This window comes from Scyliorhinus canicula, chromosome 1 (assembly GCF_902713615.1).
Source record: "Scyliorhinus canicula chromosome 1, sScyCan1.1, whole genome shotgun sequence".
NCBI classification, from domain to species: Eukaryota; Metazoa; Chordata; class Chondrichthyes; order Carcharhiniformes; family Scyliorhinidae; genus Scyliorhinus; species Scyliorhinus canicula.
In genome coordinates, this window is record NC_052146.1 from 174,314,386 (window position 1) to 174,328,938 (window position 14,553).

Genomic DNA, 14,553 nt, shown 5'->3' on the forward strand with positions numbered 1-14,553 from the left:
CCTGTGCTAAACAGCCCCTGTTATTAGCTTCATTGAAAATCTGGAGGCAGTTTCGCCACACTCTTTTCGGGTTGGGGGCAGGGCCGAGGGAAATGCCGATTCGGTGGAGAACACAGCTTTGAGCTAGGGAGGTGGGACGGAGGATTTCGGAAATGGGAAGAGAAGGGATTAAGACCCTAAAAGATTTGTTTCTTCAGGGTCGATTTGCAGGATTGAGGGAGCTGGCAGCTAAGTATGGAGCAGGGAGAAGTATTAGATATATGCATATAGGGTTCGGGACTTGCCAGGAAGGAGATACAGAGCTTCCCGGAGGAACCGGCTTCCATGTTCTTGGAGGATGTGCTGGCGGCAAGGGGACTGGGAGAAGGGGACAGTGTCAGCGGTATACGGAGCTATGTTGGAAAAGGATAAGGCACCACTGGAGGGGATCAAAGCAAAGTGGGAGGAAGAGTTAGGAAGGTCATAGTCTGGTGTGAGGTGTTCCGGAGAGTGAATGCCTCCACCTCATGTGCGAGGTTAGGGCTGATACAGCTGAAGGTGGTTATACTGAGCACACGCACGAGGGCGAGGATGAGGCCGATTCTTTGAAGGGGTAGATAGAAGATGTGTCTTGGGGGGGTGGGGGGGGGGTTGGCTCTCCGACCTGTGCCCTGGTGTGGCGAGGGGACCTGTGGAATACTTGACATTGAGAAGGTTAAGTTCGAACTGAGGGGAAGCTCGGAGGGGTTCTACAAGTCATGGGCACTATTTATTATGCACTTTCAAGAACTGGATAACATCGAACATTAGTGGGAGGGGATGGGTGGGAGGGTGGGCGGGTGAGGAGGGGCTATGTATGTTAAAGATGGTTATGGGTAATGCCTGATTCCTTTTTTGTCATTTGTTTATGTTATCATGTGGGATTATGTTTGGGGTTGAGGGAGCATGGGATCGTTGTTATTGTTATGGGGTTTTTGATATATTTGTTGTTGATTATTGTTTGTTGTTGGTGGGTTTGTAAATTGGGAGGATAAATTGTGAAAAAAGGAGAATAGAAATATTTTTATTTATTTTTTTTTTTAAAACGCAGGCACACTCAATACCAGATGTTTCGAGACTATGTTCCGATTTGGGGCAGAGCACACACATGTATTGCTCCACACGGAAGTACGTTGCCTGTCATGGGTCGGGTGCTAGTCAGAGTTATAAAGTGAGGTATTAAATCCACGCTTTCCTCCTTGAAAAATCGTCCCCTCTGGCTGATTAGTTTGCTGATGAGAGTTGAATGCTAACTATGTCTTACCTTGCAGACATATTTTTTAATTCTAAATGAACCTGAATCTCAAATTACAAGGGAAGGATAGTTGATTGCTTTCAGCACTGTGAAGAATCAATGGTTTCCAAAAGTAATTGAAAGCTTGGCAAGCCCAAAACTATGACATGTTTCCCCACACTGTGATGACACATCAAAGACAAGTGTAGTCACGGAATTGGTCCATAGACTAGCAAGCTTATTCCGTCATATCTGGGTGTGCTGATCAACAGTTTTACTCGCTACTTTCCAGAGGAGAAGTTTCAGCTTTTGAGAGAGAAGAATGGGTGAAAAATCTCTTGAGTTTGAGACCCCCAAACTTCAGACTTTAAATGAAGAAACTGAACTTCTACACCTCGCCTGTGACAATATTAAAAACACGCCACAAGTGAATGAGGCTGTCAGGGCGGGCACATGGCAGTGATTAGCACTGGGACTACGGCGCGAGGACCAGGGTTCAAATCCCGGCCCCTGGGTCACTGTCCGTGTGGGTTTGCACACTCCACCTGTGTCTGCGTGGGTTTGACCCTCACAACCCAAAGATGCGCAGGTTAGGTGGATTGGCCATGCTTAAATTGCCCCTTAATTGGAAAATAAAATATAATTGGGTACTCTTAAATTTATTTTAAAAAGTCAATGAGGCTGTCAGCATTCTGGAGAAGCGGCTCCGGGAGTATCAATGCTGAGTAAAACACGTATTTTGTGCTTTGGCCTTTTACAATGACACCGACATGGGAGGTTGGATTTCCTCCTCACAAAGATGAAGACAGTACAAAGGAACAGCTGAACTCTGCCACCCGATATGCTCATTGCCCTCTACTCCTGTGAACCAGATTGGAATGCGAGGACACAACGACAACACGAGACTCAGCTGTCGCATTAAACTTTAGACAAGTGTGGGTCGCAAAATCAGCGGTGTGGGTTGCAAAGTAAGGCCGGCTTGGGTCTGAAGGATGGCCAGTGGTAAAAAAGGGTTCCAGGGCAAAAACGTTTGGAACAACACTGTGTGTACTGTGTTGCGACGGAGTGGCTTGCTAGCCATTTCAGACAGCATTAAGAGTAATCACATTCCTGTGGGGTCTGGAGTCATGTGGTCTCCAGACCGGGCAAGGACAACAAAATTTTAAATTGCCAAAGTTAATAATTTGATTAAAATTTCACCAGCTGCCGGGATTCAAACTACATTCCCTCATAGCAATTGCCTCGGGCTCTGGATTACTAGTCTGGTGACAATTGCCACTCATCACTGCCTCCCCAAATTCGATTGAATACCAATTTAGCAGATTTACTATTTACTGATAACAGCTTCCACCAAAATTTGAACTGTGATTCCCCTTTCCAAATGTTATGGGCCCTCTCATGTTTCCAGCATTTCCTGCTTTGACTTATTAACTTGTAATTGTATCTAATAATTACAGGCATTGTGCCTCATATTCTTTGTTCGCTCCAAAGTTGTTTTTCCAAAATTGTCTACGAGTAATCCAGCAGAATTTACTTGATTCAAACATCAATACACAAATAAGTGAACTCAATGATATCACATACTCATTGTTTGCACAGCAATGATATATGGTGCTGGTCCAGAGAATCATTCTTTGCCCTGGATCAGGTGACAGTATCAGGCAATTTCAGGTCCATAGAATTTACATTGCAGAAGGAGGCCATTTGGCCCCATTGAGTCTGCACCGGCCCTTGGATAGAGCACCCACTCCGAGCCAAAACCCACTAACGCCACCATGTTCAAAAAAAAAAGGTTCGAAGGGCAATTCAGCATGGTCAATCCAGTTTTAAGAAAAAATTAATCAGTACAGCACTCAATGAAATTCTACCACCGAACTGATATATCCACATGTTTAAACACATTGAAAATAAAGGTAATTCCCTAATTTGAATTTGTTTTTTTATATAAATTTAGAGTACCCAATTATTATATTTTTTTCCAATTAAGGGGTGAATTTAGTGTGCTCAATCCACCTAACCTGCACATCTTTGGGTTGTGGGGGTTGAAACTCATGCAGACACGGAGAATGTGCAAACTCCACACGGACAGTGACCCAGGGCCGGGTATTCGAACCCGGGGTCCTCAGCGCCATAGCCCCAGTGTTAACCACTGCGCCACAGTGCCGCCCTAATTTGAAAATTTAAACACAAGTGTACACACTCTTATATAAAGTATGCTTTCTTTATTTCTACATTTGCCACGTAGAAATAAATCAACAAAACCACATCCTCATTAAAAACTGCTCTCATATCGGGGAACATTTCAAATTCCAGCAGCTGTTTACGTTCAATTAATAAATCTGGAATTTTTAAAAATCTGCCTTTCCTGGTCTGGACTAGGTGACTCCAGCCCCACAGCAATGAATTTAACTCTTAAATGCCCTCTGAAATGGCCCAGCAAGTCACTCAGTATCAAATGACTGCAAAGTCTACAAACATTATGGCCCGCCAAAGATATGACGTAAGCTGTTTTTTTAACTCAATGAGTGAAGTGAATCACTACTTTGTACCACAAGATGACGTTGTTTGGAGGGCACTGTGGTGTGGAGAGGGAACAAGACTTTGCCATGCTTGTGGGGGTAGGGCTCGAGAGGAGAAGGAGAACAGGGGCTGCGATTATATCCAGGGATCCAAACCCCACAACAGGTATGGATGCAATTTGGAAACCAGAATGCAAGCTGGCAAACAGGTATTGATGTAATTTGGGAATCAGGACCCCTGAGCAACTTGAGTCGAGGTGGTCTTGAGGAGAAAACTAATGTTTTCTCTTAGCTTACAGACTGTAATAACAGCTGTTCCAAATCACCATGGTTAAAGGCACCAACTGCACCTGTAACCTAACTGATCACTTCATTTTCGGGATGGGGATATGGACGGGAAAGTGGAGTGGAAACCCAAGATCAGTTATGATTGTATCGAGTGGCATAGAATTGATGGGCCATACGGTTCTACTCCTGCCCCTGTCCTCTGTGTTCTTGTAGTGCTGGCAGACAGTATGGTCCCACCAAACGTGCAACCCAATTCCCACCAGCTGAACCACTACCTGCACCAATCAGAAAGCTGTTTTGTTTTTAATAATCAAGTCACCTCTGCAAATGATCTCACAGGGCATACTTGTGAATACTCTCTGCATGATTAATATTTCCACATGCAGTGCATGACGTTTTCTTCATTAATATCTCTAAATAGAGACAACTGGCAGCACACATCCAAATACTGAGCACAGATTAACACATCCCAAAATAAACAGATTAATCATATCAGCTTAAATATGACTATTTCCCTGAAATTCGAGGGCACTTGCTGAAATATCCCAACCGCATCAAATGAATCAACCTCTGTCCTTCCCATCAGCAACAGGTTTTACTGTGTTTCCCAGTTGTTTTGCACCGTCAATCTCTATATATACACGAAGAAAATCTCTAGTACCCACCTCAGTGTGTGTCAGACTTTGTGGAGTAGGAAGCTTCGAGAGTTTGTTGATTCCGACAATGCTGCTGTTTAAACCTTCTCTTGGCGTTTGGTCCAAAACACGTCTTTTAATATTTGGTTGTGGAATACATCTGTCCTTCTAATTCTGGAGAGCCCACATCTAACAGAAAAGCAATGATATTCCATTGTAAAGAGCTTATGAAACTAGCAATACTCTTAACATACGAAAAGACTGTAAATTTGCAGAATGCTGACAAGAGTAAAATACTGAAGATGCATATGTGCAATATTAGTTCGAAGAACATAACACTGAATCACAGCACCAAACAATTCCATCTGCAATGAATGACATAGCACACTTGACTCAAGACTGCTTATGTCTGGAGCAGGTCAGCCAGTCGAGGACTGGAAAGGTCACAGACCTGATCTTAGCTCGGTTTTTCTTTCCACCGATGCTGCCTGACCTGCTGAGCATTTCCAGTATTTTCTGTTTTTATTTTAGCCATTCCACAGATAGTTTTAGTTTGTTGGAGGTCATAGAACTAGTTGGGTATCTCACGCCCATCCACCTACTGGCCATTAACGGAATGTAGTTGTTTGGTGACCACTGAGATAAGAAAACCGTTGCAGATAGAACGCTAAAACGTAAGAACTCAGCCTTAAACTACTGAGACTCACCTCTTTCATCAGGTTCCATTTAAAATAATACTGTCAATGGGAACCCTTTGAACATCGGCTGGATATCTTTTCTGAAAATCATACAACGGATTTTAAGTTAAACATTGGTCTTCACTACAAAATAAATTTTCCAGCCCAATGCACTATTTCTACAGATGATCCAAGGTATTCAAATATAGTTCTCAACAAACAGGGAGACTGCAGCCTGGTGGACTAGTAATCCAGAGACTCCGGGTAATGCTCTGAGGATCGGGATCCCACCAAGATGCTGAAATTTGAACCCACTCAAAGCTGGAAGTAAAAGGCCCTAATGATAACCATAAAACCACACTTTAGATATCTGGGGGTGCTCCATAGGTACAACATTTCTCGTTTGGTGGGTAGGGTGAAAGGTGGGATGGTCTCCCTCTGTCACTGGCAGGTCGGATACAGGCGGTTTAAAATGAACGTGTTTCCGCGATTTCTGTTATATTTTCCAATTCCTGCTGATTTTCCTGCCAAAGGCATTTTTAGAGAGATTGAAGGAATGATTACCTCGTTCATATGGGGAGGGAAGGTGGCCAGAGGAAAGGTACTGCTACAGAGGGGCAGGCAGGCAGGGGCTTTGGGTCTTCTGAACTTGATGTATTATTACTGGGCGGCGAATGTGGAGAAGGTACAGAGCTGGGTCAGAGGAGTTGATTCCCAGTGGGCCAGAATGAAGGAGAGTTTGTGTAGGAGGTCGGGATTGAAGGCGCTAGCGACAGTGCCACTCCCTATGGCCCCGGGAATACTCAGGGAGTCGGGTAATAATAGCTTTGAGAATTTGGAGGCAGTTTCGCCAACACTTCGGGTTGGGTGCAGGGTCAGGGGAAATGCTGATTCGGGGGAACCACAGATTTGAACCAGGGAAGTCATAGATTATCATAGACATAACAGTGCAGGAGGCCATTCGGCCCATCGAGTCTGCACCGGCTCTTGGAAAGAGCACCCTACCAAAGGTCAACACCTCCACCCTAACCCCATAACCCAGTAACCCCCACAACACTAAGGGAAATTTTGGACACTAAGGGCAATTTATCACGGCCAAACCACCTAACCTGCATATCTTGGACTGTGGGGAGGAAGACGGAACACCCGGAGGAAACCATGCACACGGGGGAGGCTGTGCACACTCGCACAGACAGTGACCCAAGCCGGAATCGAACCTGGGACCCAGGAGCTGTGAAGCAATTGTGCTATCCAACAATGCTACCGTGCTGCCCAGTGGGACGGAAAGTCATAGAATTTCAGTGCAGAAGTGGGACAGAAATGTTCAGAAATGGGAAGAGAAGGGGATTATTAAGACTCTAAAAGATTGTTTCTTGGGGGTCGGTTTGCAGGATTGAGGGAGCGGAAGCGAATATGGGCTGGAGCAGGGAAGAAGAAATGTTTAGATACATGCAGGTTCGGGATGTTTGCCAAGAAGGAGATACAGAGCTTCCGGAGGAACCCGGCCTCCACATTGCTGGAGAAGGTGCTGAGGATGAGGGGGACTGGAGAACCGGGGTAGTGTTCAGCGATTTAAGGAGCTATTTTGGAAGAGGAAAGGCACCACTGGAAGGGATCAAAGAAAAGTGGAAGGAAGGTGTAGGTGGGATGAGGATATGGAGGGGGGGGGGGGGTTTCTGGGCGAGGTGCCTCCGGAGAATGAAAGCCTTCACCTCGTTGCGCGGAGGTTGGGGCTGATACAGCTGAAGGTGGTAGATAGAGGACACCCTCACAAAGGGCGAGCTGAGCCGGCTCTTTTGAGGGGTAGAAGATGTGTGTGACTGTTTGTGGGGGGGGGGGGGGGGGGGGGGGGGGGGGGGGGGGGGGGGGGGGGGGGGGGGGGGGGGGCACAAATCACATTCATATGTTTTGGTCCTGTCCAAAGCTGGAGGATTACTGGAAGGAGGTTTTTAGGGTAATCTCTGAAGTGGTGCACGTGAAACTGGACCGGGCCCAGCGGGAGAGACCATATTCGGAAGGTGTCGGACCAGCCAGGTTGGAAACGTGTGCAGAGCAGATGTTGTAGCATTCGCCTCGTTGATCACCGAAGGCGGATCCTGTTGGGATGGAGAGCGGCCCTCTCCACCCTGTGCCCTGGCGTGGCGGGGGACATGTTGGAATTCTAGACTCTTGAGAAGGTTAAGTTTGAACTGAGGGGAAGGATGGAGGGGTTCTACCAATCATGGGTGTTATTCACTATGTACTTTCAAGAACTGGATAACATCGAACATTAGCGGGGGGGGGAGGGGGGGGGTGCTGGGGGAGGGGGACTGTATGCTTTAATGGTGAATATGGGTGAATCCTGGTTCCTTTTGTTATTTGTTTATGTAAACATGCGGGCAGTGTTTGGGGGTTGGTGGGAGGATGGGATTGTTGTTGATATGGGGATGACATATATCGTTTACTGCTTATTGTTTATTGTTGGTGGGTGAAAATGTTGGGAGGAGAAAAAAGGAGAATAAAATATTTTTTTTTTTTTTTAAAAGATAACCTAAAGCAATTGTCCATTGTCGTTAAAAGGCCCAGCTCGTTCACTATACATGGTTTGGCCTACATGTGACTCCAGACATACAGTAATGTGGTTGACTCTTAAATGCCTTTCTGAAATGGCCACTCAGTTCAAGGGTATTTAGGGGTGGGGCAATAAATGCTGGTCCAGCCAGCAACAACCACATCCCATGAATCTTCAGACTACCCACAGCACTAGAGCAAGACCCAACATTTACAGAAATGATATTTACATTCAGTTAGAAGAGCATTGCTACTGTGAAGCACGACTGTTTTTAAGATTGTCTGATTCAACTGATCTATCCACTTGTGCCAAAATAGGGGTTTCTTGGCATTCCACCTGCAAACAACTGGGCAAAGAGAGATAAAATTCTGTTTTACTGAAGAGCAGATTCTTAATATGGGCTTTATTGGTGACGATCATATACTTATGGCCCTTCCGAACTAATAATCCATATGGAATCCTTCCTTAAACATTTTCCGCCAGGCGTGGTTAAAATATGGAACTCACTACCATGTTATGCTGAATGGAGAGATGCATGATAAACACATGATGGAGCAAGGAGCAGAAGGTAACTTGACAGGATCGGATGATTAAATAAAAGGGGCTGGGAGGAGGCTCATATGGGACATAAAACATTGCATATCCTGTGCAATTGTAAATAAGCCCAATAAAATTAGCCTCGGTTCTATTGAACAATTCTGCATAATACAACTTTTTCTTTAAAGGGAAGATTACAAGATATGGACATGAGCGCATGCAATTCATATCTTATGAAAATCCATCATTAAGGTTAGACAAGAAGCCTGCATTTACATGGCAGTGAGAATGCATTTGAATGAAGCAATGAAGGAATGGACCATGTCATTCTGCATTTAGCAACAGCACACCTGAAGTTTCACTGTTCGGCAAAATGCATTAAGCTACATTATGCAAAATAGGATGGACCAGAATCCACCTAAAAGGCTGCACCTGTGTAAAACCAGATAATTTAAATACAAGCTGAATCAATTTGCCATAATGGATTCCAGCTTAATTAAAATTAGGCTCAAACGTCAAATCAATGGCATACTTTTATGATACAAGTGAAAATGTCACTAATGTCATGCAAGTGTCCCTGAAGGAAGGTTTGGTCTCTTATCAAGTGACTTGTAGCACAACCTCAGTGATGTCATTTTGTGGGTGGAGCTGGGATGTGGCTGTCAGGTGAGAGGTTTTTTTTTTTTGCTTTCAGTTTTCGTTTGCTTTGGACTGCAGAAGGAAAAATAAATGTTTTCCCTGTTTTCATTTTAAAAGCTGTTCCAGTGAAACACACATTGGTGTGGCAGTCTGCCGTGGTAATTTTAAAGGTAGAGTTGTTTTCCGGAAGTTTGAAACTGCTGGTTGAAACTGGATCAGAATCTCAGGGAAAGGACCAGTCCCATTCAAGTGAGAATACAGTGTGCCGGGCCATGCCCTTGAAAGGGGTTTTGGTTTATTGGATTTTGTTATTGAATTGGAACAGCTAAGGTAGAATTCATTAAGTGTTATATACATAGATTACTGTCGCTGTTGTGTTGTCTTTATGTTTGTAATGGATAAAACTTTTTGCTGTGCTTACATATATATGTATATATGTTAACTACATTCTTAGAATAAACCTTGTTTTGATTAAAGCACCTAGGAAGTCTGATGAATCACACCTGAAGCAAAGACTTTTGTGCTCATCCTAGCCAAATTCAACATAAAAGGTGAACGTCACAATACACTTTGGAGTTTCTAAGTCCTGGCCCATAACATTATCTTGTACACGGGTTGCCCACAAGACTGAAGGCTTGACCAAAACATGTTGCGAATTATCACAAATCTTGGTGCAAAAACAATTATTCAGCTTGTTATACATTCGGCTTCATCCTTTTGAGAGCCAAATGCTTTTGGGAAAATTTCACAAATATTCTTTCACAATAAAAATTGTTACCAACTACAAGTTACTTTCTATAGATTTACAATTAAGATGAAATTAACCATGAATTAGTCTTGATTTCTCAATCCAAACTATACTCAGAATAAAATTTGATGCAAAGAGGCTGAATAATAGTCACCTTGGTTGAGCAGCAGACTATAATAATAATAATAATAATCTTTATTATTGTCACAAGTAGGCTTACATTAACACGGCAATAAAGTTACTGTGAAAATCCCCTAGTCACCACACTCTGGAGCCTGTTCTGGTGCACAGAGGGAGAATTCAGAATGTTCAATTCACCTAACAAGCACGTCTTTCGGGATTTGTGGGAGGAAACCCACGCAGACACATGGAGACATGTAGACTCCACACAGTGACCCAAGCGGGAATCAAACCCAGGACCCTGGTGCAGTGAGGCAACAGTGCTAACCATTGTGCTACCGTGATGGTGGACTAAATGATCACTCATTGGAAAATTGCACTGGATCCTTCAAACTAAGCCAATTCACCACTGCCTCAATCTGAAATTACTTCAATCCCATCACATTTTGCAAACAACGGTTTAGATTTCTAATACCTAGATCTTGTATGAAATGAAAATGAAAATCACTTATTGTCATAAGTAGGCTTCAAATGAAGTTACTGTGAAAAGCCCCTAGTCGCCATATTCCAGCGTCTGTTTGGGGAGGCTGTTACGGGAATTGAACCGTGCTGCTGGCCTGCCTTGGTCTGCTTTCAAAGCCAGCAATTTAGCCCAGTGTGCTAAACAGTCCCTGTCTATTAGAATGGCAACACAAGAAAAAAAATCAGCAGCTTTGGAATAGAGATTAAAGTTGATTGCACAGGTTTGTTAGCGATTAGCAGATAGCAGACCAGCAAGATTAAAATTAGGTCATTTCGAAAGCATTCATATTGAGCTCAGCAACTGAGATCAAAATTTAAAGTGGTTGGGAGTCAATGAACAGTGTGGTCAGAATTACATCAAGCACATCCTGAAGCATTTTTGTCATGCTTATTGTGCATAACTAATTTGGCAAAAAATTACACCTGGGTTGGCAAGGTCACTCAGAACATCAGTTGTGGTAAATGGAAAATATACCACCATGGTAGATAAAACACTAAATGAGGGCAGGTGAAACAGAGTACTTGCATGTCTTGATTGAACCCACTTTAAATGAAGTCCCAATGAAAAGCACACAAAGCATTGACATCTAATGAAGCTATTTATGAGGCTGTGCAATGCCGATCCCAGTTGTTATACATACACATCAGTGACACTTACCCTTCATCAGTTAAGCCAAGATTGCTTTAAAAGACGAAAGAAAAAAAGAGGTAATAATCTCACATTAATGTTACATGTGGACACATGGCAAATTATCAGTATATTACATTTTTGAATCTCTCAAATTTCTTTAAAAGGACAATTATAATGCTATTTCCAGTTACTTAAGAGAAGGATCCTTAAAACATACTCTGATTATCTTTCAAATACATTTTGGTTATAAAATTTCCAACAATATCACCTCTGGAAACCAAAATATATGCTTAATCACAAAATTAAAACATAAATTCCAATCAAATTTGAACAGTTTAGAATTTTACTCCATTTTACTTTGAAGATCAGATTCCTGGCTTTACCTTATACTGTACTGCAAACTTGAACAATATCAGAATCAGATCTTCAAGCTTGCAAAATGCTTCTGGCATTTTCAATTAACATCAGCTATTCATTTACAATGGGTTGAGATTTTTGGGGTTCAAGATTTAATCAAGTTATCTATACCTTATTCATAAGGATTTGGATCAAATTGTTGTTGCATCGTTTAGAAAAAAAAACTAGGGCAGTAACTACAGTGCTGGTAGCTAAACAAAAAGAGGAATCTTCTTTCAAAAGAAAAAGACATCAGGATTCATTAATCAGACTCCAAACAACTCAGCAGACACAGGTCTCAATAATTTTGTCAACTGCTGTACAGAATCAACACATCAGAACATTAAAGTAAAACAGTTACAAATACTGACTGATCCAAGGACTTATATATATTTTGTTTTATTGCAACTGTTATATAAATATATAAATTGAATACCAACACTGAATCACTTTATCGCTGATCATTTGCTTGTGTATTAAAAACTTGCAAATACATATATAGGAATCAAAGCAAAACCTACACAGAAGACTACATCATTTCTTCAATTTTTTGAAGCTGTATTGTGCTGATCAATGTTTGATGCAAAAAGTGCTGTAAATAATCAACAATGAAAGCTGGTAAATGCAACAAGATCAGGGCTCAGTTAGTCCAGAAATCAAATTAAACTCATCCATGCAACTGATCTATTTTTGGCAACTAGTTTGCATTTTCAGCATTCCCCATCTCTTAAAAAAGTACAGTAAGAAGTCTTACAACACCAGGTGAAAGTCCAACAGGTTTGTTTCAAACACGAGCTTTCGGAGAGCAGCTCCTTCCTCAGGTGACTGGAGAGGTATGTTCCAGAAACATTTATATAGACAAAGTCAGAGATGCTGGACAATTCTTGGAATGCGAGCATTTGCAGGTAATCAAATCATTACAGATCCAGGGAGAGGGATAATCACAGGTTAAAGAGGTGTGAATTGTCTCAAGCCAGAACAGTTGGTAGGATTTTGCAAGTCCAGGCCAGATGGTGGGGGGTGGATGTAATGCGACATGAATCCAAGATCCCGGTTGAGGCCGCACTCATGCGTGCGGAACTTGGCTATAAGTTATTGCTCGGCAATTCTGGAAGGGAACATTCCTGCCTGGTGATTGTCGCACGGTGCCCGTTAATTCGTTGTTGCAGTGTCTGCATGGTCTCGCCAATGTACCACGCTTCGGGACATTCTTTCCTGCAGCATAAGAGGTAGACTACATTGGTCGAGTCGCACGAGTATGTGCCGCGTATCTGGTGGGTGGTGTTACCACGTGTAATGGTGGTATCCAAGTCGATGATCTGGCATGTCTTGCAGAGGAACACATCCGCCAACTCAACAGACTGATCAGGACCTTGGATCTAGACCTTCAGAGTACCCTACGTGCTCTCATCCCACGTAATCCCCGCATTGGAGATCTCTACTGCCTCCCGAAAATACACAAGGCCAACACACCAGGCCATCCTATCGTTTCAGGCAATGGGACCCTGTGCGAGAACCTCTCTGGCCACATCGAGGGCATCTTGAAACCCATCGTACAAAGTACACCCAGCTTCTGTCGCGACACGACGGACTTCCTACAGAAACTCAGCACCCATGGACCAGTTGAACCAGGAACATTCCTCGTCACAATGGATGTCTCGGCACTCTACACCAGCATCCCCCATGACGACGGCATTGCTGCAACAGCCTCAGTCCTCAACACTGACAACTGCCAATCTCCAGACGTAATTCTGCAACTCATCTGCTTCATTCTAGATCACAACGTCTTCACCTTCGACAACAAATTCTTCATCCAGATGCATGGAACAGCCATGGGGATCAAATTCGTACCTCAATATGCCAACATCTTCATGCACAAGTTTGAACAAGACTTCCTCACCACACAGGACCTGCAACCGACGTTATACACCAGATACATCGATGACATTTTTTTCCTTTGGACCCACAGCGAAGAGTCACTGAAACGACTACACAATGAGATCAATAAATTCCATCCCACCATCAGACTCACCATGGACTATTCTCCAAATTCTGTTGCATTCTTGGACACACTCATCGCCATAAGGACGGTCACCTTAGCACTTCGCTTTACCGCAAGCCCACAGATAACCTCACGATGCCCCACTTCTCCAGCTTTCACCCGAAACACATTAAAGAAGCCATCCCCGATGGACAAGCCCTCCGTATACACAGGATCTGCTCAGACGAGGAGGAGCGTAACAGACACCTACAGATGCTGAAAGATGCCCTTGTACGAACGGGATATGGCGCTCGACTCATCGATCGACAGTTCCAACGTGCCACAGCAAAAAACCGCACCGACCTCCTCAGAAGACAAACACAGGACACAACTGACAGAGTACCCTTCGTTGTCCAGTACTTTCCTGAGGCGGAGAAACTACGACATCTTCGTCGCAGCCTTCAACACATCATCAATGAAGATGAACATCTTGCCAAGGTCATCCCCACACCCCCACTACTGGCCTTCAAACAACTGTGCAACCTCAAACAAACCATTGTTTGCAGCAAATTACCCAGCCTTCAGAACAGTGACCACGACACCACACAACCCTGCCAGGGCAATCTCCGTAAGACATGCCAGATCATCGACTCGGATACCACCATTACACGTGGTAACACCACCCACCAGGTACGCGGCACATACTTGTGCGACTCGGCCAATGTAGTCTACCTCTTACGCTGCAGGAAAGAATGTCCCGAAGCATGGTACATTGGCGAGACCATGCAGACACCGCGACAACGAATGCACAGGCATCGTGCGACAATCACCAGGCAGGAATGTTCCCTTCCAGTCGGGGAACACTTCAGCAGTCAAGGGCATTCAGCCTCTGATCTCCGGGTAAGCATTCTCCAAGGCGGTCTTCAGGACACGTGACAACGCAGAATTGCCGAGTAATAGCTTATAGCCAAGTTCCGCACGCATGAATGCGGCCTCAACCGGGAAGTTGGATTCATGTCACATTACATCCACCCCCCACCATCTGGCCTGGACTTGC

General features: G+C 43.9%; 1 protein-coding gene across 1 annotated transcript in view; it reads right to left on the minus strand.

Moving 5' to 3' along the window:
• The window catches only part of senp6a (SUMO specific peptidase 6a), a 204,740-nt gene that overhangs the window by 102,395 nt on the left and 87,792 nt on the right, over positions 1-14,553 (minus strand). The window contains 3 exon segments of the mRNA XM_038790658.1: positions 4,725-4,862; positions 5,427-5,472; positions 11,147-11,170. Of these exon segments, the coding sequence (XP_038646586.1) occupies positions 4,725-4,862; positions 5,427-5,472; positions 11,147-11,170 (208 nt within the window).